Source organism: Lissotriton vulgaris, chromosome 3_1 (genome assembly GCF_964263255.1).
Source record: "Lissotriton vulgaris chromosome 3_1, aLisVul1.2, whole genome shotgun sequence".
Taxonomy (NCBI): Eukaryota; Metazoa; Chordata; class Amphibia; order Caudata; family Salamandridae; genus Lissotriton; species Lissotriton vulgaris.
The window spans coordinates 1841795644-1841823612 of record NC_141689.1 but is presented as its reverse complement, the minus strand read 5'-3'; the positions used below and the strand labels follow the sequence as shown (position 1 = coordinate 1841823612).

The 27969-nt window shown below is 45.0% G+C and overlaps 1 protein-coding gene across 1 annotated transcript in view; it reads left to right on the top strand.

Moving 5' to 3' along the window:
• Positions 1–23089, top strand: part of GATB (glutamyl-tRNA amidotransferase subunit B) — a 596207-nt gene extending 573118 nt beyond the window's left edge. The window contains exon 13 of the mRNA XM_086962296.1: positions 21471–23089. Coding sequence (XP_086818422.1) covers positions 21471–21596 — 126 coding nt within the window. The 3' untranslated portion in view covers positions 21597–23089. The remainder of the gene's footprint in view (positions 1–21470) is intronic.
• The last annotated feature ends 4880 nt before the right edge of the window (positions 23090–27969 follow it).

The window sequence follows — 27969 nt, the reverse complement described above, 5'->3', positions numbered from 1 at the left end:
TGGGCAGGGAGGTGTATACCTATGGTAAGGTAGCTAAAATGTAGTTAGGGGTTCCGGAACGGACTTTATTCTGGGGGTCCCCTAGCTATGGTTAAAAAAGTGAAACTAGTCCCCTAGGTGTCAACCAATTATGTTGTGTTACCCTAGAAGATGCTAGTGGTGCATGTGGTCAACATGTTTCTCGCTCCTGGTATATTTACCGCGATTCTTCAGGACCAAAGTGAAGACAACAACATGCTCGTGTCATATGTGTTGAAATTGTTTACCTTAGTGGATCCTCCTATGTCTATGTCTGGAGGAAGGATAAGGGAACAACAATTAAACAAATTTGCCAGTCACAATATTGCCAGGAAGAACATATAACGACATGCTGGTGGTATTTGATGCATGCCAAGTGTATTGAGCGTGCAATGCAAAACTGTGAAGCACACGCTCTAACTAGTACTGTGTCTCATACTGTGGAGAGTGAAGGTGAAAATTTAAAAACAGGGGTGTAACTATACAAGGTTAAAAATGCAGCATACATAGATCTCCAAGAACCTGCCTGTGGTATATCAGATATGGTGCAGGGTTTTAAGTGAGGACACCACTAAGTAGTATGAAAGGCATGACAAAACACTTTCACTGTGATCTACACAACCAGTAAAAAGGAAAAAGGAACATCACAACATTTCCCTACTCACCTAATGATCAGAACCTAGAGGCCACATGAGTGTTCGGCAGGGCTGAACCACAGCGCTAAGCCCAAGGTGTGGCTGGAGTAAGGGCAAGTAAAAGCGCGGTGAGTAACAGTTAAAATTATAAAGTAAAATGCATCCCTGCAGAACAGGGCTCACAGTCTGTTATGGCGCTAAAGATTATGGCGCTAAAAATTATTATCCTCCTCAGCCATGCGCTAGACGCTCTCACCTGAAGTCAGCTGCGTTCGGGTGTAAACACCTACCCATCCCCGCCGAGCTCGAGTAGATGTGTGAGCTCGGCGGCGGGGATTATTTCAAGTAACACTGGCAGGTCAGCGTGACGCGTTGGGCATCCGCCCACAGTCCTAGATCACGTGTGTGGTCCCGGGAGCGTGGCGGCCATCTTGTAATGGTGTTGTGAAAGCGATAAACGCTACTGCTCTGTGCAGCCACCCCGTTTGCCATGCCACGGAGTTAAACGTTTCCGGTTAACCCAAAGTCACACGTAATGGAGGACGGGTTCACGTGTGGCAAAAAGGCGATTTATAAAAACCCATAATGCAGATGGCGGCCATGTTTGAAGAGGTCCCAAGGGGTTGTCAGTGTGAAAAAAAGATATTAACAGATTGCAATTACCTTAGCGAGGTGCTATGGGTACACAAGTAGTGTAAACCCTGTACAAGCCTAGTGGTGAGTGGCGGCCATGATGGAACAGGTCCCTAAGGGTGTGATAGGAGGTTAGTTATGAATGGTGTGCAAATGCCATTGCGAGCTGATCTTGCCCACTGGTCGTCCTGGTGTGTAGGACAAGTCTTAACTAGCCTTGGGTCTCTGGATATCGAAGGATATGATAACCAAGTGTAGGGGTGAGTACCCTGGGAATAGTGATGTAGCTTACTGGGTATGGAGTGTATCATGTACAAACCCAAACTCAGATCTCATGTCGTGGGAATGTGTCAGATCACCGTCGCTCATGGGTGGACACTCTGGATATGGGGGTTCATAGTGAGTGCCAGGGAATGTCTTCGTTGAGACCATGTTGGTCAGAAGCCAGCCGATGTACCCATCTCTGTTCCTTTCTGAATAGTATTTTCGTTGGGCAGTTAGGACTGGATTCCAGGACTACCCACTTCATTGAATTCTCATCGTGGTTTGCTTCCACATAATGCTTGCACATTTTAGTGTGGGTCTTTCTGCAGCGGAAGTTGCTGCGATGTTCTATGATTCGAGTCTTGATAGGGCGTGTTGTCATCCCTATGTACTGCAGGTTACATGGGCATATAAGCAGGTATATGCAGTGGGATGTGTTGCAATTGGTGTGTTGCCTTATTTCCCATTTGAAGGTGTCTGAAAGTTGTATAGTTTTGAGAGTTAGGGAATACCTGCAGACACCACACATCCCACAGGGGTAGTGCCCCGTCACTGGGGGTAGGTCCCATAAAGTTCTTTGGCTCACTTTCCTAGTTTGTTTAGGCCTAGTGCTAATCAAGATATCTTTCAGGTTTTGTGATCTTTTAAAAGCAAATCTAGGTTCCTCCAGGGACATGTCTCCTGTGTTGAGTATACCCCAGTGATGCTTAATCGTACTCCGAACGCAGCTGACTTCAGGTGAGAGCGTCTAGCGCATGGCTGAGGAGGATAATAATTTTTAGCGCCATAATCTTTAGCGCCATAACAGACTGTGAGCCCTGTTCTGCAGGGATGCATTTTACTTTATAATTTTAACTGTTACTCACCGCGCTTTTACTTGCCCTTACTCCAGCCACACCTTGGGCTTAGCGCTGTGGTTCACCCCTGCCGAACACTCATGTGGCCTCTAGGTTCTGATCATTAGGTGAGTAGGGAAATGTTGTGATGTTCCTTTTTCCTTTTTACTGGTTGTGTAGATCACAGTGAAAGTGTTTTGTCATGCCTTTCATACTACTTAGTGGTGTCCTCACTTAAAACCCTGCACCATATCTGATATACCACAGGCAGGTTCTTGGAGATCTATGTATGCTGCATTTTTAACCTTGTATAGTTACACCCCTGTTTTTAAATTTTCACCTTCACTCTCCACAGTATGAGACACAGTACTAGTTAGAGCGTGTGCTTCACAGTTTTGCATTGCACGCTCAATACACTTGGCATGCATCAAATACCACCAGCATGTCGTTATATGTTCTTCCTGGCAATATTGTGACTGGCAAATTTGTTTAATTGTTGTTCCCTTATCCTTCCTCCAGACATAGACATAGGAGGATCCACTAAGGTAAACAATTTCAACACATATGACACGAGCATGTTGTTGTCTTCACTTTGGTCCTGAAGAATCGCGGTAAATATACCAGGAGCGAGAAACATGTTGACCACATGCACCACTAGCATCTTCTAGGGTAACACAACATAATTGGTTGACACCTAGGGGACTAGTTTCACTTTTTTAACCATAGCTAGGGGACCCCCAGAATAAAGTCCGTTCCGGTACCCCTAACTACATTTTAGCTACCTTACCATAGGTATACACCTCCCTGCCCACATACCCCCACTTCACCTACAGGCAGTTGGAAAAAAGATCTCCGCCAAAGAGCCCCTCTCTGAGGTGTGCCCGTCGGGGATTGCACCGCCTCCCCGACGAGGAGCAACCGCCGATGATGAAGCATGACACTCCTCGGGGTGTGTGAGGCAAATATATCCAACATAATGGATTCCCCAGGGCATTAATTATATCCCCTGTCTTTCCCCTCCACTTGGTCACGCCAGCAAGAACTTTCCTATCTCTGACTTGTTTAGGAACAGTACAGCAACCCCCTTTTGGTTTTGACTCCTAGTACTCTGTACAGACACTAAGCTGTTACTGGACCTTCCACTTTTTTGAGTGGTAAAGAGTGTCCTTTTGCCTCCCTCCCTCTTTGGAACCTATCTGTAAAGCTGCGCCACGGTTCACTTCACACACATTCACAAAGCATTACTGTGTGGAAATTCTGGCAAGGCAACTAGTCAAGCTGGCAAGGTCAAACCGTCTTAAGTACTTTGTTTCAGACCTTTGCACCATTCACTGGCTAGCCCCTGCTCATGGGAGCACTGATTTACAGTCAATGCAGATGCATGTGTATCAACAGCCACACTTGTCAAGAAAGGCTTATGTTACTTACCCTGTAAGCATCTGTCCGTCACATGTGGTGTTGTATATTTACATGCATTTTCCGGCCTCCCTGGAAGTCAGTGTCTGCTGTAGATATCTTCAACCTACATAATTATTTACACTAGACTACACTATCCTATCTTACTCTTTACCTGCTCTATCTCGCTGTGCGCAAAACAATCTAAAGATGGAGTCAGTGCCCATGTGCATCCACCACCAGAGGAGGAGTCACCAACAGCTTGTGTCTCTAAAGACTTCTGTGAAGAAATCCATATTGCAACTGTCTGTGCCCAACCCTAGGCGGCAGGAGTGTGCAGAGCATATGAATCTACAGCACTGCATGTGACGAACAGCTGCTTACAGGGGAAGTGACATAATTCATCTGGATGTGCATGTTCACATCTGTCAGTTTCATTACAAACCTGCCATCTGGGTTATTCTGTTTGTTCTAAGTGGTCCAGATTGATTAGGATTATTTTGAATATTTTCAATTTACTTGGTGCCTCACTGCTGGTCCTCTGCTAATATTGCCTATTAACAACAATCGTGGTTGGTTAGTAGTGCATGTCAGCTCTCGGGGTAATGATCTCATCTGGAACCTTGCACGAGAGTAGTTTTGAGTGGAATATTTGAATTGCATGTTTCATCGCTTTTGCAATCCCAAATTCTTTGGAACACAGATTGCATAATGATCTAGATTCTTCAGTACTGTTGATTAAAATGCTGCGTAGCTTTAAAGAATGACACATTATAAATCATGTTTTCCTGCATATGACCTATAGGGAGGAAATATTCTTTCAACAAGTGCAAAGAGCAGGTTAATGGTCTGTATCGTCAGCAATTGTATGAAGATTCAAATGTTCCAAATGGTCCAGTTTGAGGTATACTTTTTTGTTTTAAAGAATGTTAGGATGCAGCTTCCAATCGATTATCTATGCGCTAAGAAAGAACGTGAATTTAGGCTTTGTCACACTTTTGTTGATGTCTAACCTGTATAATCAATCTATTCTTTCTGTACTGAGTGAAAAAAATACATTCCCTGGACTTGGTTTTGGTAATCTAAAACTGTTCCACTCACAATAGTCGTCCACCCATGATCTCTGTATGTAAAGCAGGTAAGGCTGCAATGGATTTCGTACAATAGCATGATTACGTGAAACCACATTATCCCTAAGGTTTGCTGAAGTGGGATAATTTACTTTCACGGGGAATAAACCGAGAAACTAAAGGTCCAATTTGTCAGGTTAGCTGCACAATCAGACTAAGAGACAGATGGACTGTTTGAAATAACCTCTTTCTCAGGAGTTCATTAGAAAGTGAAAGGAAAAATGTTACATCACTGAAACCCAGTCCATGCAGTCATTTCCGGTTGTGGACAGTTAGTTTTGATGTTTATGTTTGAATCTGCCAAATCAGAAACTGCAACCTTAAAGTGATAGGAAAACTCTGATACATGAGAGCCCTAAAGTTTAATTGGCAATGCGAGTGAAAATGTGAGGGGAAGAAGACGGCTGAATATTTTGAGATGTGATTCTGCCCCTTCACAAATGGGAGATACTATGCTGTGCTAGTTCCAACTCTGCAAGCATAAAATGGGGCACATTTGGGGTGATACCGCTCAAGCAGGCCATATGCACCTAGTTGTCACACTTAACAAAAGAACTAGCCGGGCATCAGAAAAAGTCAGGAGCATGGGCAAAATTAAATCTGATATTCCTTGGACCATTTGGCTAGAATAACTAGGTTATGACAATAGCTTGAATGATTGATTGAATATTCCTAGTACTAACCAGAGGTGAGCTAGCGATCTCAAGGTCTGTTTGGTGAAACAAAAATAGTTTTCTCACTGTAAGAATGAATGCACATTATGACTTCTGGACTCGAGTGTTGAAATGCAGAAGGGCGATAGTACTTTACAACATATTTGTTGATCCTGCTCTAAAATATATACTTCTGGAATTACGTGTATGAAAGGACGGAAATAATATTGCTAACCAGATTAAATGACATGCAAGCTTGTTTATATCAGGACGTACAAGTAAACTGAGAAAATGTGATTGCTGAGATCAGTAACGTACAAAAATAGAATGTATTGAGCATTGGCAAACTGTTAGGAAACCACATTAGAAAGACGGATTGGGGATATGACCAGAGAAGGCCTCCTACAGATTTTCAAATAAAAGGGAGGAGTGAGAATGTATTTTCTCAGCCTTTTGAAATCAAATGTTTCCAGCTACACTATAAGGATTAAAGTTATTATTTTGCACTGTCTGCTTCCTCTGCCACCTGCTTTTCTACCTTTTCTGTTTTACCCAGTCTTGATTTCCCATACTTCTTTCTTACATAGGCCCCGTGTACAAATGGACCCGATTGTTCTGACCCTTTCCCCAACCCGGTGTGCGCAGGGATTGGGATTATAAAATGTGTTTAGTGTACTGCATTCAGTAATTGCCAGCTGCAATAAAATCCATACACGTGAAATTGTGTCCTGGAGAAATGTATGATGGTCAAATCTACTGAAATATTCTTTAGGGGTGGGCTGGGAGGTGGCGAAGGCCGGGTAGATACTAAGATATACGGGTTTTGGCGCGGAAACCCTGCATTTTCTGCCTTATTCTGAAGGGCAAAAACTGCTAGGTAAAGAACATTTTAGCATCCTATGAATTCAGGACTCTGGGGTATCGAATGTCACAGATGCGATAACTATTTAATTCCCCTCTAATGCACCATTGATTAGGGGCTTTTTTAGAGCAGCTAATGGGCAATAGAAACAGACATGCTGGAATTTATGGTGGATCTTATGCGAGAACTTCTCATTTGTATATGTCTATATTTGTTGTAACATAAATTATTTGCTAGTGTATGGTAAAATATGTACTGCTTTCTGTGGAGAGTCATTGATGTTGGTATTCTGATTTATACGTAAAAAGCCTGCAATAAAAAAAAAAAAAATAAGAGAGGGTAGCTTCGCAACACCAAAGGCACGGTGTCCTCGAGTGATACGTCACATACCTAAATGTAAATGACCAAGATCATCCATGCAGGTGACTGGACTCGGTGATTTGTGATTGGGGGCGTTGTTTGCCGACCTGTGTGAAGCGTCTGGTATATTTTTATTATGTTTGATGCGGAGCCTGCTGTCATTCCAGCGCTCCGCTGGGTATTTCACTTTTTCTCCCAGTTTCTTGTCAAAAGGTTTTTTCGACAGAAGGACGTTGGTTCTGCATTTTCAATTACCTCTCTGAGAAAAATGTTCCTCTCTCGCAGCCTTTCCATATTTTTCCTGTGGCGCCCATCCGCAGTGTTCATGTTTTAAGCATGGGTTTCGCACACAGGCGCTCGAGCCGACAGCGCCTGCTGTTTCTGTGCAACGAGTTTGTGTCACATTCTAAAGAAAAATGTACTTCATTCGTGTCGTGGACGTATTAATCACTAGACTCCCTGGTTGCAAAGCAAATCATGCAGAGTGATGGCTACTGGCCACGGATTGTGAAACTTTTCTGGTGACCTCTGAAATATTTCTTTCTTAGACTCTGGTGATGGAGGAAAGGAGTGCGAGTGTGTGCTTTGAGGGAGCGAGAGAGGTGATGTGCGGAAGAGTAAAACATCCTGGCATTGTTCTGCTTTTTAAAAACTTTTTAGGAGACGCTTGGGCAACTTTTATCCATGTGACACTCTAAAGCTGCCCATTCGTCGATGGCACCCGACCATTTTACCAAAAACTCCTGCGGCATCCATGCACATTGCTTCTGCCACTTAATTGTACCACAGAATATGTCCTTTTGATGATCTGTAAGATTAGCTTGGAAAATGTTCTCATTGTCCATTTTTGTAGAAACCGTTCTTGTTTCCGGCACAGGCTATGTTGTAGATTAAAGTGTTCGAATGTCCCTCATAGCCTGGAACAATTAATATTACTGGTTGTCATTGAACTCATTAAATGTATGTCCACTTGGAAGGCAGGCGTGAAGGTGGCGTAACACCTGCCCTGCAATAGATGGTATGTGTCTTGTAAGTAATGTATAAAAAGAGAGTGGCAGTGAAAACACTATTTGAGACTGATTAAACAATGCCTTGCAATTAAGGTATAGAGAACAATGAAAAGAAAGACCGAAGAGTAACTCATTTCCTCCCAGAGTATATAGATCAGATAGCTTAGAAACTGATCTGGGGACACTGATTTGTAGCAGTGGCTGGTGGCAGGTGGCGTTAGCCAAGCTGAGACTGCCGACTGATGGGGGATGCATGGGGGCCCCGGGTTGCACCGGCTATCACATAGCAGCTCAACTTCGGTGGGTGGCACTCAGGTTAGCGGATCGGCATTGACATCAAACAAGGTTCCCATCTACTCAATTATGGAAAGGGGCAGTACAAGTACAAGTGATGGCCCTTGCAAAAGAAACCAGGAATAGCCCAATGTTGGTCCCGATGGCTAGGATACACCTACAGTGCAGCATAGACTACTCAAAGCGCTGAAGACCCTATGCACCAGCAGTCCCTTTTAGCGGTCTCCCAGTAGCCCAGGGATACATTGCACACTATGACCTAAGGCACTGGGACACGGCTGGGCTAAACACGATCGGCCACCTTTTAAATAACAATACCCTAACTCCACTGCAAACACTAGAGCACCATTAGGAACTACCAAGTGGCCTATTCTTGCTCTTCAATATAATACTGAAAGTCCTTCGACAACAGTGTGGCATTAGAGCCACTGAGCCCCAGATGCGCACACTTATTCTAGCGATCTAAACGGGAGGGGACAGTCACAGGCAGGATGGGGTCCTGTCTTTACATGGCAATTTTAGAATGGACGAGAGGGTCCCTGCAGCCGTTGAGGGGTAAATGGGAAGTTATAGATGGTAGAGCATTCAGTGACAAAGATTGTAAAGGGCCCTTAAATAGCTGAAGATATATCCTACAGTGCCTGATTCAGGTATATACAGTTCAATATTTTGCACAGGTGACCCACTCTGAGACTCAGGTCGGCGCCAATTACATCCAATTCTATCCGCTTTACTGGGCTGTCCCACACTCCATGTACAACGGCTTGGCTTCTCCTCCTTAGGCAGTCGCCCTCCTGCATGGTCAGGCACTCTTTCCACTATCTTAGCTTGTCAAGTAGGCCCGCAAGAATGAGAGAATGAGAAAGACACACAGCTCTTCCAGCAAGATGATGCAGACCTTTGGTGACCACTTGAAACTGAAATCAAGTTGGTTAGGTTGGGTTCCACTCTTATAGTCTTTTTCCAGAAACGGGCTGTTTATTCTACTTTCTACATCATTAAACCCAGTTCGAAGCTGTTCATTTTCAAATGTACTTTCTCCCTCTGCAGAGCAGACTCAGTCTTTGTTGTAGGTGTTGGCTCTCATTTAAGCACCCTGATATAAGCCCAGTGAAGTGTGAGGACTCTTCCCTGGCTTTCATCAGCCTTCTGTAGTAGCACTCTGAGAAGAGACAAAAGGGCCTGTCCTGCCTGGGAGATTTCCACTGCACAGCAAAAGGGAGCCCCCTTCTCAACTACCCACTCCCACCATCAGCCAAATTGGAGTGCTCAGGCATGGAGGATCAGGAGGCCTCGGCTGATCAAGTTCACTGCTGCAATTCTAATGTAATCCTGTCTCCACTCTCCCATACTTCAGTGTCTGAGGTAACACGCTTCTACACTGGAATGCATGCAGTAAATGCCATCACGGTCTGGGTAGTATGTACCACAACCTCGATTTGTGCTGTTTTACAAGAGTCATCCAAGGTGGATCCAGCTTGTCTTTGCACCTATGCACTCACGACAACCATGAATTTCTGCTACCATTATGGCCGTTAGATCAAGGTACCAGTGTATGCTGCATATCAGCCTGTGACATGGGTGCAATATCAAAGAACTAGGTGCCAAAGTGCGCCTCGAGCTTAATACCAGATGAAATTATGCAATAGTCTGAGTGCACTCAACCATTCTAGGAGGCTGTGAGAGATGGTTGAATAATACCTAGGCATGCAAATCAACTGTCCTTTGGATTCTCAAGGTTACTAAAAATAGAGAGAACATATAAGTAACAATTGTCTGGGTCGCCATGGCCACATGTCCATGGGCCGAATTCCAAAGTGGAGCTGGGAGTAAAGCGGCAACCTAAAGGGTGATAATAGCCGGATCCAGGCCACCTGCATGACACTACTAATGTGCCAGTGCACATCACCAGAGGGGAGGCAGGGTACAACTTACTGAATTGAGATTAACGGTGGCGACACCACAATGGTGGAGTCTGCCTTCACAGAAGATCCCTGCATCGGGTCCCCGATGAGGGTGGAAGGTATGTAATGGGTCTGAGGGAGAGAATAATTGATCAGTGTCCCGTGGGGATGCCACTGAACGCAGTAGTAAAGCCCTGAGCTGCAGGAAAATCAACAAGCCGCAGTGGAGGCTTACCGTTTGACGCACAATGGCGAGATCCAAAGACTTTCACAAATTCCTCAGTATCCAGGGTAGCGCCGGGGAAATTAAATCTCTGTATGTAGCAGCCCTCGGGATACTAAGGGCAGCTAGTCGTGCCGGGAGTATGCATGACTGTTGGTGCACAGAGGAAAACTAGTGCATGTATGTAATCTGCTCGTGAAGGGGGAGTGTGGGCGCCATGATGGAAAATGGTAATTGAGTGAAACGTGAAGATGAGTAGTCATGTAGCAATATTTGGAAATTGCTGTCATCCGAGACGAGAGGCTATGTGTTGCGCACATCCAAGGTTACAGAGAAGTAACATGGAGAAAAGAAACATGAGAGACAATAGAGGGCAGCCTCAAAATGTTGATAGTCTGAAAAACGGGCATAAAACAATGTGGTATTTTCATAGAAACAGTAAATATGTGGCAGCCAGCAGGGTATGATGCAAGAGTTCCTATTACATCTGAAGAGCAGTGTGCAATGGGCTACCTTATAAAATCCCTAGTTGTCACGTTCAGATTGGAGGAGGACCGGCAAGGTATAGTCAGTATTAGAAAAAATGGCAAAATACAGTGCTCATGAGCAACAAAATATAGAGTGCAAAAACGTGTTAGAAACCACAACTGAACAAACATAATGAAATGTATGACCTAGATGGAAAAGATTGCATTCTGAAGAGTCAGTATATATGGTACTTGTACTATTAATGTATAAAAAAATGCATTCTCAGGATCACTGTGACTTCCTCGTAGGCACCCAATTTTTACTAGAGGTATGGAGAGGAGAACATAGAATCATTGGAGCGATTGATAAATTCAATCAAATTAGTCCAGTCCTCCATTCTGTTGAGTCCGGTATGTAGGCTATTAGTCCGTAATATCCATTTCAGTTCCTCTTTGTTGAGGATGGTGCTGATATCTGTGCTGCACGGTGGTGGTTTCATCGCACTGATGACTTGCCATTTTAAGTCCTTCTCTGTGTCTCCCAGGTCCGTGAAGAGTTCCACAAGTGGTGCATTCGGTGTCTTGCATCTCAGGCGGCTCCGACGTTTGCAGATCCGAATTCTGATCTATTGAGTGCTTTGGCCTATATAAATTCGGTCACAAAGACAAAAGATTGTATTTATAACATTGTCAATGTTACAAATAGAGATTTGGTTCAGCTTTATTTTTAAGTTTCTGAAAGCAAACTCCTTGCTTTCGATGGTCAATTTGCACACGCTGCAACCACCACATTTGAAATGGCCCAAAACAGGCATTAGACCCCAAATGTCAGTGAGAGTTTTGGTCGATTTTTTGGCGGGAAGGGCCGCTTTGACCAATTATCTCTAATGTTTTTGGAGAAGGCAAAGAGTGGTCGTTCTAATGTAAAATTGCCAGCATTGATTATTGACCTGTTCATCCCAATGCATTTCGGTATGTATACCTTCGTCAGGGGAATACTGAAAATTTAACATAAAACAATAATCAAAAACTCTGCTTGGGGATTTACAGGACCCCCACCTCGTGTACATGCAGACATTCATTGAATTATAATGTGAAAGTTGCCATCTCTGTGCATATGTTGCTATGTGTGTTTCTCCGTGCTCTTAAACTGATAACATAGTGCCCTGTGCTCCAACACGACCACATGCTGGTTAATGCCGAGCTCAACGTACCTACTACAATGCTCCAAAGTCTACCCGATGTATGTACTAATGGAGTACCGAACAAACTTTATGACTTGCAAAGAGACGAAAGTAAACGTGGTGTCACTGTGTCTACTCTTCATTACTTAACTTGCAGTGTGCCAAAATATCAAAATATAATGCAGCGTACCTCAACTGCTAGCCAACATTATCACTGTTCGAGTGCGCTCTCAGCCATCGTGTATGAAACTACCTCAAGGCTGCCGCCGATGCAGACGCTTCTGTCAACAAACGGATATTAAAATTATATTAGAGATGCGCTCAACTGCACGAATACGTGCTGCGTGTTCATGCGAGGGTTTGCCACCGTTGCTCACCTGGCGTGTTTGCTAGAGCTTGCTCGTGATCCTGTCGTTGGGCGCGGAGACTCTCTTCCGTGTCCTTCCGTGGTTGTACTAAACTTAATCTAACTTAAAAAGCGCGCGCTAAACAGAAATGACGGACTAGAGTGGTGCTCTGGCGACGGGCGCCATCTTGAAGTGGGTGTTTATACCGCTGTGATTAATGGGAGGATGTCAGTACTTTACTGAACATGTAGTGAGGTGATACAGATGTGATGGCATATTCATTAATAATAGATGGCATATTCATTAGTAATAGACACAATCATAATTCAGTTCCGGCAATCTGTGCATGTCACATTATTAGAAATGGTGCATTTTCAACATTAAAAACATATATCACAATATGAAAAAACAATCAAAAAACGATGAAAAAACAACTAGTGCTTCAGTACATGCTTGTTTACAGAAAACACATATATTCTATTTTGTCGTTAAGTCCACGCGGTTCAAGCGTATTCAAGTGGCGGATCCAATATGTTTCCCTTTGGGACAGTTGTCGATTGGTGTCAGCATGTGACTTCATGTTTATCCTCTCTAACACTGTATATCGTAACTGGGGTATGGTGTGCTGACGTTCTTTCCAATGTGTAGCCAGATTAGATTTGATGTTGCAAGTTCTTATTAGACTTTTGTGCTCTGTAATTCGCACTTTCACCTTACGTGTAGTTTTCCCTACGTATACTAGCCCGCAGGGGAATTTGATGACGTACACTACCATTTCACTGTTACAATCTGACGTGTGTCTGAGAAGGATCTGTTTACCTGTGTGGGGGTGTTGGAAAACATTCCCTACCATCACATTACCACAATGTCACAATTGTGGCATTTGACCATACCTCTGTGTTGACCTGTTTTAGTCTGTGTCTGAGTCTGTTTCAGTATTTCTTTTAGATTTTTAGATCTCGTGTGTGCAAACAAAGGTTTGTCTACAAACACGGTCTTAAAATCTGGTTCCTGCTCAATTACTTCCCATCTTTTCAATATACTTTTCTTGATTAGTCTGCTGGCTGTTGAGTGTTTGATGACAAACACCTCCCTCTGAAGTGTGGGTCTGGTGGTTTTGACTAGGAGTGTCTCCCTGTTGGAGGATCTTGCTTTGAGTTTTGCCTGTTTTAATAGCCCCTCTGGATACCCTCTGTCTTTGTAGGCCTTTGTCATGACTTCCATCTCTAGTGTTGCTTCCTCTTCTTTTGAACAGATTCTACGAGCCCGTAGAAACTGCGAAAAGGGTAAATGATTCTTCAAGGACATGGTGTGAAAACTGCTATAGTGCAAAGCATTGTTACGGTCAGTGGGTTTTTTGTACAGTCTTGTGTGTAGTTCTGAACCATGTTTTTCAATGAGGATATCAAGATAGTTGATGGTTTCTACATGTATGGAATAAGTTATTTTGATCTGGTCATGTTTGCCATTCAACTCAGTGAGAAGATTTTCTAAAGAGTGGTGGGTACCTGTCCATACTATGAGAATGTCGTCTATAAACCTGACGAAAAGTTTCAAATGTTGTTTCCATTCATGATTCTGCAATATGTTTTCTTCCTCATATTTTGCCATAAATATATTGGCAAATGTCGGTGCCCCTGTAAAACCCATGCTGGTACCTGTCCGCTGGAGGTAAAAGTTATCCTGCCATTGGAAATACCCATGGTAAAGGCAAAAGTGAAGTAGTTCTAGTAGAAATACATTGGTGCCCTCATCGTAATCATGTTTCAATAACATCCATTCCACCGCCTCCAACCCCTCTTGGTGGGGAATAGAGGTGTACAATGCCGTTATGTCTACTGTGCACAACACTATGTGTTCTTCGTTACTGATGTTAACTTCCTGGAGTCTTTTTAGACAATCAGTTGTGTCCTGTGTGTAGGTGCTCCACTGCTGAACTAATGGCTGTAGATAGTGATCTAAAAATTTCCCTAATGGTTCATGCAGTGAGCCACATCCCGCCACAATGGGCCTGAATGGTGGATCCACTGGATTCTTGTGCATTTTAGGCACCATATATATGTGGGGTCTCTTCGGAAATTGCGTGGTCAGAAATCTACGCGTTTGGTCATCTATCCATCCCATGTTGGCGGCATTGTCAAGAATACTCTGCAAGACGGATTGGAATCGAATGGTGGGATCCGTGTCTAGTCTAATGTAGGTCTCCTCATCAGTCACATGCTGATTAACCTTCTCCTGATAGTAAGTGCTGTTGATCACTACCAGGGCGCCCCCTTTGTCAGCAGGTACTATCTTGAGAGTGTCATTCTCTGCTAGTTTGCGCAAGGTGGTTTGTTCCTGTCTGGTGAGATTGCTCCGACTTTTTCGTGTCATAGGTACCTTTGCTATATCCTTCTTGACTAAGGTCTCAAATAGGTCTAGAGTTTTATGTGAAAAAGGAGCCATGAATGTGCTTTTGGGTCTGAACGTCTGTGTTGTTGCGGATGTGTCTGTAAGTGTGGTAGATTCTTGTTCGATGGTGTGGAAGAACCATCTCAGGCGAAGTTTTCTCATGAACTTAAATATAGAGACCTCTGTCTCCAGTTGATTGGTGGTATACGTGGGTACAAATGACATGCCTTTGTTTAACACTTGCAGTTCTTGTTTGCTTAAGTGATAGTCAGAGATGTTCATCACTAGTTCCTCCTGCTTCTGTGCTTTTTTTGAACCTTGTCCCCTCCTTGTTCGTTTGGTTTTGTCTGGGGTTGTTAATCAGCATGTGACTGATGAGGAGACCTACATTAGACTAGACACGGATTCCACCATTCGATTCCAATCCGTCTTGCAGAGTATTCTTGACAATGCCGCCAACATGGGATGGATAGATGACCAAACGTGTAGATTTCTGACCACGCAATTTCCGAAGAGACCCCACATATATATGGTGCCTAAAATGCACAAGAATCCAGTGGATCCACCATTCAGGCCCATTGTGGCGGGATGTGGCTCACTGCATGAACCATTAGGAAAATTTTTAGATCACTATCTACAGCCATTAGTTCAGCAGTGGAGCACCTACATACAGGACACAACTGATTGTCTAAAAAGACTCCAGGAAGTTAACATCAGTAACGAAGAACACATAGTGTTGTGCACAGTAGACATAACGGCATTGTACACCTCTATCCCCCACCAAGAGGGGTTGGAGGCGGTGGAATGGATGTTATTGAAACATGATTACGTTGAGGGCACCAATGTATTTCTACTAGAACTACTTCACTTTTGCCTTTACCATGGGTATTTCCAATGGCAGGATAACTTTTACCTCCAACGGACAGGTACCAGCATGGGTTTTACAGGGGCACTGACATTTGCCAATATATTTATGGCAAAATATGAGGAAGAAAACATATTGCAGAATCATGAATGGAAACAACATTTGAAACTTTTCGTCAGGTTTATAGACAACATTCTCATAGTATGGACAGGTACCCACCACTCTTTAGAAAATCTTCTCACTGAGTTGAATGGCAAACATGGCCAGATCAAAATAACTTATTCCATACATGTAGAAACCATCAACTATCTTGATATCCTCATTGAAAAACATGGTTCAGAACTACACACAAGACTGCACAAAAAACCCACTGACCGTAACAATGCTTTGCACTATAGCAGTTTTCACACCATGTCCTTGAAGAATCATTTACCCTTTTCGCAGTTTCTACGGGCTCGTAGAATCTGTTCAAAAGAAGAGGAAGCAACACTAGAGATGGAAGTCATGACAAAGGCCTACAAAGACAGAGGGTATCCAGAGGGGCTATTACAACAGGCAAAACTCAAAGCAAGATCCTCCAACAGGGAGACACTCCTAGTCAAAACCACCAGACCCACACTTCAGAGGGAGGTGTTTGTCATCAAACACTCAACAGCCAGCAGACTAATCAAGAAAAGTATATTGAAAAGATGGGAGGTAATTGGGCAGGAACCAGATTTTAAGACCGTGTTTGTAGACAAACCTTTGTTTGCACACACGAGATCTAAAAATCTAAAAGAAATACTGAAACAGACTCAGACACAGACTAAAACAGGTCAACACAGAGGTATGGTCAAATGCCACAATTGTGGACATTGTGGTAATGTGATGGTAGGGAATGTTTTCCAACACCCCCACACAGGTAAACAGATCCTTCTCAGACACACGTCAGATTGTAACAGTGAAATGGTAGTGTACGCCATCAAATGCCCCTGCGGGCTAGTATACGTAGGGAAAACTACACGTAAGGTGAAAGTGCGAATTACAGAGCACAAAAGTCTAATAAGAACTTGCAACATCAAATCTAATCTGGCTACACATTGGAAAGAACGTCAGCACACCATACCCCAGTTACGATATACAGTGTTAGAAAGGATAAACATGAAGTCACATGCTGACACCAATCGACAACTGTCCCAAAGGGAAACATATTGGATCCGCCACTTGAATACGCTTGAACCGCGTGGACTTAACGATAAAATAGAATATATGTGTTTTCTGTAAACAAGCATGTACTGAAGCACTAGTTGTTTTTTCATCGTTTTTTGATTGTTTTTTCATATTGTGATATATGTTTTTAATGTTGAAAATGCACCATTTCTAATAATGTGACATGCACAGATTGCCGGCACTGAATTATGATTGTGTCTATTACTAATGAATATGCCATCTATTATTAATGAATATGCCATCACATCTGTATCACCTCACTACATGTTCAGTAAAGTACTGACATCCTCCCATTACTCACAGCGGTATAAACACCCACTTCAAGATGGCGCCCGTCGCCAGAGCACCACTCTAGTCCATCATTTCTGTTTAGCGCGCGCTTTTTAAGTTAGATTAAGTTTAGTACAACCACGGAAGGACACGGAAGAGAGTCTCCGCGCCCAACGACAGGATTACGAGCAAGCTCTAGCAAACACGCCAGGTGAGCAACGGTGGCAAACCCTCGCATGAACACGCAGCACGTATTCATGCAGTTGAGCGCATCTCTAATATAATTTTAATATCCGTTTGTTGACAGAAGCGTCTGCATCGGCGGCAGCCTTGAGGTAGTTTCATACACGATGGCTGAGAGCGCACTCGAACAGTGATAATGTTGGCTAGCAGTTGAGGTACGCTGCATTATATTTTGATATTTTGGCACACTGCAAGTTAAGTAATGAAGAGTAGACACAGTGACACCACGTTTACTTTCGTCTCTTTGCAGTTCATAAAGTTTGTTTGGTACTCCATTAGTACATACATCGGGTAGACTTTGGAGCATTGTAGTAGGTACGTTGAGCTCGGCATTGACCAGCATGTGGTCGTGTTGGAGCACAGGGCACTATGTTATCAGTTTAAGAGCACAGAGAAAAACACATAGCAACATATGCACAGAGATGGCAACTTTCACATTATAATTCAATGAATGTCTGCATGTACACGAGGTGGGGTCCTGGAAATCCCCAAGCAGAGTTTTTGATTATTGTTTTATGTTAAATTTTCAGTATTCCCCTGACGAAGGTATTCATACCGAAATGCATTGGGATGAACTGCTGTAATGATGTTTAAAAGAACCATAGTACATGATGTGAATGTACTAAAAGAAGAAATCTAAAGCAAGAGAAAAGTCATTAAAACACATGACATCGACAAAGCATCAAAGTTGTTTTGGTTTCTTGACAAGGATTATGTGATATATGGACAATTTGTTTTGAAATTTGTTTGAACATATGTGTAATTTGAAAAAATAGAAATATACAGGAAATAACTGTGTTTCTACAAAAGCACCCCACGGGGGCTAGTGAAAAGTGCTTTGCTCTCAAACAGTTTCTGTTTGTTCTTGATGTTTTGTACTGACCAGGGCCAGTCAGTTTGAGCGAAAGCACCACACTAATAACATTGTTTGGATTAAAAGTTCACATTTTGGATTAATAGAATATTTAGATTGAAGCATACAGGTGTGCAGAGTACCATATCTTTTCACAGCATTGATTATTGGCCATTGTCTCAAGATGCATTTCTTGACCTGATTGGAAACAGGAGAGAAAGTAGTCACACATACTAGGCGGTTGTTATCTATTTGAGACTTGGGTGTCAGGATTACTTCTCGAGGACCATACCATGCTCTTTTCAATGACCTTCTAACACGTTTTTGTGGATAGCCCCTGATCATGAGTTTATTGGCCAGATTGTTGGCCTCATGAAAATAATCCTGTTTGAACGAACAATTCATCTTATGTGTAGAAATTGTGAGAATGGTAGAGTGTTGAACAAAAAGGAGGGACTATTGTCTTTTAGAAAGGTCCAGCATACATGCCCAGGCTAAACATAAAGAGAAAGGGTATGCAGTTCCTAATAAAGGAGGGCTAAGCGGGAAGGGGGACTGAAAAGGTCCCTGACTACACAATGGTAGTATTAGTGAGAAAGGGAAGGGACTGGGAAGTCCTTCCTTTCGGAATGAGGGCCCTCACACACCCAGCCCGCTGGGTGTCATGCTTTATCATCGGGCATGCTCCTCGTCGGGTTGGTGCTGCAGTACCCGATGGGCACCCAGTGCAGGGGCTCTTTGGCGGAGATCTTTTTATTCCTTGACCATATGGTGCAGTGGGTGTAAGGGGCCTTGGAAGTGTAGGAGTGCAAAAGTGTGAATTCAAACAGGGAAATGGAAGAGTCAGGTAAATTAGACTTTAATGGTCCTGCCTTTCCCCTTATTAAAAATGGAGTTGGCGACTCACTGCTATAGTGTGTTGCGCTCAGTCTTGTATGGTCAACGTGCTTCTTGCCTATTAAGTCAGGATGATATTAGTGGTAATTCCTCAGGACCTAAAAAGAAAGTAACTGTACACTACAAAATGTGAATGCATAGTGATATTCTAGCCTATTTTTAATAGTAAGTGATACCAAGAGGTAAGGTGCCTGTTGGTGCAGCAGCCAGTCAATAACTAAGATTCCATTGGCCCCATCAAATCACGGCAGGTGAAGGACACAGAAAGGTAATGGTGCTGCCCGGATCCGACAGCACGGGGTAGGTCACGCTTCACCTGGGCACAGTTTCTTGGACACCATTACCTTTCTGTGTCCTTCACCTGCCGTGATTTGATGGGGCCAATTGAATCTTAGTTATTGATTGGCTGCTGCATCAACAGGTACCTTACCTCTTGGTATCACTATTAAAAATAGGCTAGAATATCACTGTGCATTCACATTTTTTTAGTGTTGAGTTACTTTCTTTTTCTAGGGCCCGTGGGTGATGGCTTGTGTAAGAGAGTAAGGTGGTCCTCTCCGTGGGCTTGCAAAAAAGTGTGGTATACAGCTCACCTTTGTGTGATTTGATATGTAAGTCCAGGAAAGCTATTTCAGATTTACTGTGTGTTGTGGTGAATTTTAAACCATTACAGTTAGCATTTCGAAATAGTAAATATGTGGCAACCAGCAAGGTATGATGCAAGAGTTCCTAATGCATTTGAAAAGTAGCATGCAATGGGCTATCTTATGAACATTCCTAGCTGTTACATTCAGATTGAAGAAGGACCTCCGAGGTATAGTCACTATTGGAAAAGATGGCAAAATATAGTGCTCATGAGCAACAAAATATAGATAAATGGATATTGGATGATCACAGAGATCCAATTGAAGTTAAATAGATCTTGAGATATATATCCAGGAGTTTATCCTATATTGTGGGTTACACAGATATGATTAAAATCACCACAGTTTCGAATATTGGGTGAGATATAACGCCTCATCTACCTGTGTAATTACGCCAGCATGTTCCGGCCATTCAACCTGTCATCCATTCAAATAGGTCTATTAAAGTGCAATAACGTATAGTCCAACCTCAGGGTAGTAGCAAGCAAATTCCATATTTAGTTACGATGAAGCCTTCCCTTCTGATCATATATTTCGCGTGCTGGACACCTCTCAAATTCAGACTGCCGTTTTTTGTTGTTCGGAGTGGTCACCCGTGGTCCCCCACCACCCCATGACGAAGTCTGACATTTCTGAGCTGCCAGAGGCACGACTTGTTTAGGGGTGGGCGGCCAGCTACGCTCCGTGCACGGAGTGTGCGTAGTGCCGCCTACTCCGCATTTTGCGTAGCGGGCGTAGCCAGGCGGCACTACGCACGCTCCGCAGACGGAGCGTAGCTGGCCGCCACCCGCCTCCCTCCCGCCCTCCCTAAATACTTTAAATGAAAAGTTTAAATTAATTAAAAGGCACTTACCTTGCCCGCCGCTGCCCGCCGCGTCCCCGGGGCTCGCTATCTTCATTCTGCCGTCTTGTTTACTAATGCGCATGCGCGGGCGGCCGCGCATGCGCATTTCTCATGAGAAAATGCGCATGCGCGGCCGCCCGCGCATGCGCATTAGTAAACAAGACGGCAGCAATGAAGATAGCGAGCCCCGGGGATGCGGCGGGCAGCGGCGGGCAAGGTAAGTGCCTTTTAATTATTCTACACTTTTAATTTAACGTATTTAAGGAGGGCGGGAGGGAGGCCTGTGGTGCGTAGTGGGGCTACGCGGAGTGCGGAGGTGGGCGTAGTTTCTCGCCCACTTCGCGTAGCTCCGCGAAGCCCCATTACGCCCACTACGCCCAGGGTTAGACTTGTTCCCATAGTAGGCCGCTGAGCAGCGTAGTGGCCTGTTCTCGAGCACCCCAAGGAAGTTGTTAACGTTTCATCCATTACCGTAATCCTGACAGAACAAAATAAACGCACACCCATAATTCTCTCTCATTGGTTGTTGTTGTTTGAAGTAAGAGCCAACACACTCTCCTCTCATTGCCATCAGGGGTGGCCTTAGGCATGTGCAAGCTGTGCACCTGCACAGGGCCACCAAACCCCAGGGGCCACCACACCAATATATTACCTTAATATAATAATCCTCCGATGAAGGATACATTTTTGCGTGGCGGCCCCTGGCAGGGAATTGGCGGCCTCCGGCTCGGTTCCACTTCCAAACACCCTGACCACACCCTCTTCACTGGCATCTTCACTCCGCCCCGCCCGGACCCCTCTTCCGGGGCCCCCTACCTACGCTCCCTGCCCAGGGCTGCCATGAGCCTAGAGCCGCCCCTGTTGCCATGTCTAATACTCTCACACTGACGATATTTATGCAACTGTGCCTGCCTTGGAAAACATTCTTCATTTTCTGACTCCTGACACTTTTACCTGCCCCAGGGCTAAATATATAAACGTGGCTTCATCAGTCCTGGAATATCTGTAACTTGTTTTTTTCTTCACATTCTGATTTCAGGTTATCCAGATCAGAAAGGGACAGAAGAAAGTTCTGAATAAACTCATTGGCCTCGTGCAAAGAGCGACCAAAGGCCAGGCGGACCCCGTGCTCGTGAAAACGATACTGGAGCAGAAGCTGTCCTGACCTCCACTCGGAACGGCTGCCGCATTCACCGGCAGGCAGAGCCTCCGTCAGGTTTATGAGGAGCCGTGTTAAGGACCGCCCGACAATCAACAGGCAACGACAGCGTAGCGAGGATGCAAACTCCCGGGTTACACACTGTTTGGTTTATGCTCCTTGGGCTTGCACAGTATGGAATAGCAGGACGCTTTATTACCTTTAGCTGTTCTCTTCTCTAGGTCTTCTTGTCTTGTGTTTCCCAGCTGCCATCCTTCTAATGTGTTTTACAGGATTATTTTCTGTCCAGTGTTAATTGAGACAGAGCAAGCCGCGAGCGTCTCTGAAGGGTGCATCTGTCACTGTTTTCTGCCCCATGATTACCGTGAACCGCAGGCCGGTGCTTTATGGCGCTCGATAAAGCCGAGCAAGTGCCGAGATATAGAGGGCTGTGAAACAGAAGGGGGAAATTAATGACTGCTTCAGAGTTTGGATGTTTGGCAATGAAAAAGCTACTTGTGCGGCTCAAAGCTCCAAGGCAACCTTTTTTCCAGGTGCTCGCAATGTGCAGTTGATTAAGCGAAACGCAGGGAGATAAAGTGATCTGTCCACAATCACATGACGTATCAAGGAATGGGATGGAGACTTCATCTGTCAACTTCTCTTTTTCACGCCGGTGCCTTGAGCACTAAATTGTATCCAACTCCAATGGCGCACATGCGATGCTCATGAATCACTCGCAAACTTGTTGCACTGCCACAAATCGAGGCGCGAGGAGGTGTTATAAAGCACCATGATATACTCTGTGGCCTGTCATTGTAAAATCAATGTTTATTAGAAACCGGGATAGTCCTACTACTTTGACGTTAATACTAAGTCAATTTTGTGTTTGTCAGCCGCATTTTCTTCAGTGGACCGTCTAGTTTTATACACCCTCTAAAGCATGGAGGAGTTTGTCAGTGGATGATTGTGTGCCCTGCTCTGAAACTCCTGTGAAGAAGCCCGCCCCACCCTTCAACTGATGGGAAAAGGCTCGATTGCTGCCATATCTGGCAGATAAATTTTTGTTTCACAGTAAATCAAGTTAAGCCTTTCAGATGTAACCCTTTTACTAACACCAGTCTCCGGTAGTAGAAATTATTTTGACTACTTTTGCAAATAAAGTTTCTTTGTATTTACAGTATGAATTTGCTTGTCATGTGAACACCATCCAGTAATGCGCATCTTGTCAATTATCACACTGTGATGGAATGGTTTAAAAAATGAAGCATTTTTTTATCTCATGAAATAAATCTGCGGAATACAATCATGAGGCGACTCTTAGATTTGCTGTAGTGCAGTAAGATACCGTAGGGCTGAGATATGTTTTTTGCGCAAGTGAAAAACTTCAATTCCAAATGTTTTATGGTTTCTGAGAATTGTAAAATCATATGGCTTATTTTCTACCTTGTCTAAGATTCTTTCGCTTTAATATAACGAAATTCACAACACGGCTGTCAATAAAGAATATGTAAAAGGAATGGTGTCATTTGGGTTTCTTAAAGTTATCTGGTACCGTTGAGAGCCCAGTGGTGCCCAGAGATAAAGTGGATATTAGGTAATGAAGCAGCCACCAAACCTTGAAAGCATAACAATCATTATCCTACATATCTTATCACTTTATTGCTTAACCACCTGGTTAAGAAGAGGACATCTTAGAATACTATGTCATGTTAAAGAGATACCGATGTCCCACTATACTCTAAGATGAACAGTGGGTACAACTACAGGATGATGGTCAATTAAATGTGGGAAGTTTTGTAGTGCAGTGTTGAGAGGAAAAATAACTCGAGTTCTAATTCCTATATGTAAGAAGCCTAAGTTGGAAGTTATCAAATTTGAAACTTAAGATGAGGGCAGGCAGCTTTTTCTCACTTATATAAGTGAAGTGACAAAATGTTAGTAATGAATATTCATGCCCCACGAAATATCCCACTACTCAAAGATGTATCTGTATCCTGGCTAAACTTTCATCCAAAATTTGGCCACAAAATAGAAAACAACAGTTAATGAATTTTAACCCCTTCCTTCCAACGGCCGACGCAGCCCTTCCCACTCTTTAGAACGCCGCACCACGGCAGAAAAAACGCTGTGGTTAAGGCGTTAATTAATATCAGTAAAACTCCAGATATTGGCTTGATCTTTGAAAAATTAATCCCTGTGGATCTGAGACATAGTAACTAACATATATAACATTGACACTACAACTAATGATTGTATTTGTAATTGCATTTTTAGTGCTTACTACCCCTGACAAGGTGTTGAATTACTTTACTCTTGGCAGTACGCTGCTCCAGAACCCAGGGTTAGTGGTTAGTCAATGTTATTGGGATTAGCCCTGTGCCCTCAAGCAAGCCATCCATGCAGTCATTCCAGTTTCGTTATGGGGGGACTAAATTAAAAGGAGATAGTTGTGCTCATTAGTGGGGGTAATGTGAGCTCATGTACATGGTTGGTGGGATTGATAGACGAGTTAGAGGAGATTAGGTATTTGTAGGTTGCATGGGTATGAATTTCAGAGGAAGGAGGAGAGATTGTGATCCTGTAAATGAATTGTGAGAAATTGCAGAAAAAATGTAGTAGAGAATGAGGCACACCTGCATGTGTCAGCATAGGTTGTGCTCAGAGAGAGGAGAGGGACATTTGAAGGGGAGAAAAAAAGGAGAGGCGACAATCAGAAGTTTGAATAAAAACCCAGTTTTTCATGCTCAGATTTAAGGAATGTAAAGAATATTTTTGAGACAGCATGCAGTTTGAGGATGCAAGAATGCGGAAAGAAACATTATTTTCTTTTGAACATTGTGCCACGTTATGTATTTTTGAGAGGTCCAGCCAGGTCAGCTGGTCAGCTCGTGGATTTAAAGTGAGAAAAAATGCCTGTAAGCATATGTTGAGCGATACCAAGAGCTTTAGGCTTCACTCAGACGAAGCAGTAACTTCAAAATGATAGCGATGTGAGAAAATACATGGTCAAATAATGTACTTATTGAGAAGGAGATTCTGCAAATGCTAGAGCCGATGTCTTCTCATGTTCATCCTCAGGCTTGGCTCACAATATTCGTTGCAAAGAAAAAACAAGCACTGGCGTTGCCAATAGGTCTCGCAGTAGGAAAGTTGGAGCTATTACAATTGCAAATAACAATGCCTTTTATTTTTGTTTTCATTTTAAAAACATAAAGGGCTTTGTCATTTACAAAACCAATAGCTCCAACTTTCCTACTGTGAGACCTATTGTGCACTGCACAGTGTGGGTGAAAGTGGCACTGCGTGTGTGTGAGTGGCTTTGAGTGAGTTGCGTTGCGTGGGTGAGTGGCGTTGCATGTGTGAGTGTTGTTGCGTGGGTGAGTGGCGTTGCGTGGGTGAGTGGCGTTGCGTGTGTGAGTCGCGTTGCGTGGGTGAGTGGCATTGCATGGGTGAGAGTGGCGTTGCGTGTGTGAGAGTGGGCTTGCGTGGGTGTGAGTGGCGTTGTGTGTCAAGTGGTGCTGCATGGGTAAAAGTGGCACTGCATGGGTGTGAGTGGCGTTGCGTGTGTGAGTGGCATTGCGTGTGTGAGTGGCGTTGCGTGTGTGAGTGGCATATGCGTGTGTGAGTGGCGTTGCGTGTGTGAGTGGCGTTGCATGTGTGAGTGGCGTTGCATGTGTGAGTGGCATTGCATGTGTGAGTGGCGTTGCATGTGTGAGTGGCGTTGCATGTGTGAGTGGCGTTGCATGGGTGAGAGTGGCGTTGCATGGGTGAGAGTGGCGTTGCGTGTGTGAGAGTGGGCTTGCGTGGGTGTGAGTGGCGTTTTGTGTCTGAAAGTGGTGCTGTGTGGGTAAAAGTGGCACTGCGTGGGTGTGAGTGGATTTGCGGGTGTGAGTGGATTTGCGTGTGTGAGTGGCGTTGCGTGTGTGAGTGGCGTTGCGTGGGTGAGTGGCGTTGCGTGGGTGAGTGGCGTTGCGTGGGTGAGTGGCGTTGCGTGGGTGAGTGGCGTTGCGTGGGTGAGTGGCGTTGCGTGTGTGAGTGGCGTTGCGTGTGTGAGCGGCGTTGCGTGGGTGAGCGGCGTTGCGTGGGTGAGCGGCGTGTGGGTGAGCGGCGTTGCGTGGGTGAGCGGCGTTGCATGTGTGAGCGGCGTTGCATGTGTGAGCGGCGTTGCATGTGTGAGCGGCGTTGCATGTGTGAGTGGCGTTGCATGTGTGAGTGGCGTTGTGTGGATGAGTGGCGTTGCGTGGATGAGTGGCGTTGCGTGGATGAGTGGCGTTGCGTGGATGAGTGGGGTTGCGTGGATGAGTGGGGTTGCGTGGATGAGTGGGGTTGCGTTGGTGAGTTGTGTTGCGTGTGTGAGTGGTGTTGCTTGGGTGAGTGGCGTTGCTTGGGTGAGTGTGGCATTGCGTGGGTGATAGTGGGCTTGCGTGGGTGATAGTGGGCTTGTGTGGGTGTGAGTGGCGTTGCGTGTCTGAAAGTGGTGCTGTGTGGGTGAAAGTGGCACTGCGTGGGTGTGAGTGGCTTTGCATGAGTGAGTGAGTGGCGTTGCGTGGGTGAGTGTGGTGTTGCGTGGATGATAGTGGGCTTGCGTGGGTGTGAGTGGCGTTGCGTGTCTGTAAGTGTTGCTGTGTGGGTGAAAGTGGCACAGAGCCTTTGATGTGGCCTGGCGCAGGAGAAATGCTGCTGCTGCTAATTAAATATAAAAAGTGTTTAGGGACTCACGGCTGCCGAGAGTAACAAGGCAGTGCTGGGAGGGGGGCTGCACACCAACTGAAGTGCTCTGGTTGCACGGCCTGCGGCCGGCCGTGTGAAGTGATAAGCCTTTGAAGTACACAGGCATGCTGTGACGGAGGTGTGAGAGGTCTGGCAGGGAACTGATGGCCTGGCTGTGAAGCAGGGGGCGGGGCAGCGCTGGGGAAGCCTGTGGGAGGGTGATTGATGCCTTTGATGTGGGGAGGGAGGAGAGCCTTTTGGGAGCCTGCAGGAGAAATGCTGCCGTTGCGCGTGCATGTTTAATCACGTGATTCACATGAACTTAAAGAAAACCGCGGCTGAAAGCCCGTGGTTTGAAGTGGATTTTGCCGACTTGAATTCTCCCCATTTCCCATTCCTGCGGAATGGTAAAGGCGAGACCTAAAAAGGGATGTGTTTCAATGCCTCTGGTTTCAGTTGGCATAAGATGCCAGGTGAGATAGCTTCCCAGACAGTAGACATGTATATCCTGAATTCCAGTGGCTGGATGATGGAGATGCAGACACACCTGTGAGTGTGCAGTGGTGGAAAGGTTTCCTTTGCACATTTACTGAAGACTGTGTTAGCAAATGGCTGCTGATTAGACTTCCTGAACAACTGCCCTTTTGTAAATGCTGTGGGGGAGGAGGAGTGGAGTTACAGGTTGAAGGGGGCCCTTTAAGTGAGGCCAAGCATTTTGTCTACCTTGATCACAAAGTGTTACAGAAACAGTATTCTTGATAGCTATTACGTCTCCTGGGTTTTTGTTTACTTTTATATTGACTGACTAGTTCAAAATAAGACTTAAAAAAAATGCCACTAACTAACGTCCACATGAACACTCTCAAAGTCTCAACCAACACCGAGACACCCTCAGCACTGCCGAACACCTGCACTTCCAGATTTACACCGATCCCAAGACCACTCTCAGAGGAGCCCTCGTCTACAGACCCTCCGGACCCCGAGCACGGTTCAGCGACTCCATCACCGACCTCATCCGCACACACGCCCTCACCTCCACGGACTATATCCTCCACGGGGACCTGAACTTCCACCTCGAGAACAACAACAACACCAACTTCACCACCCTGATCGCCAACCTCGGACTCAATCAACTCGTCACGCCACCCACCCACAAGCTCGACCCCATCTTCTCCGCAAGCTCCCACGTCCCCACCGAGCTCCACTGGACCTATTACCGCTGCATCCACTTCACCTTCTGGAAATCCACCATGCACCACTGCACACAACGGATGCCCCGCCGCTGCTAGAGCAAAGTCACCGAAGACCAGCTTTCCACCACCCTCGCCCGGAGCCCACCTGCAGACCCGACCGACCCGACACCGCCGCTCACAACCTCAGACAGTGGATCACCAACTGCGCCAACACCCTCGCCCCGCTCAAGAAGCCCCCCAACACCCACACCAGCAAGAAAGCCAGCTGGTGCACCGAAGCCCTCCAGTCCTCCATGCAAACCTACCGAAAACTAAAAGAAGCTGGAGCCGTGAACGAACACCGGAAAGCTACACAGCCCACAAGAAAGCCTCCCGCAGACACCACCACCTCATCAGATCTGCCAAAAGGACCTCCAACCCCAGCTCCAACACCATCAACATCCCACCCTCACAAGACCTGTGCGACTCGCTGGCCACCTTCTTCCATCGCAAGA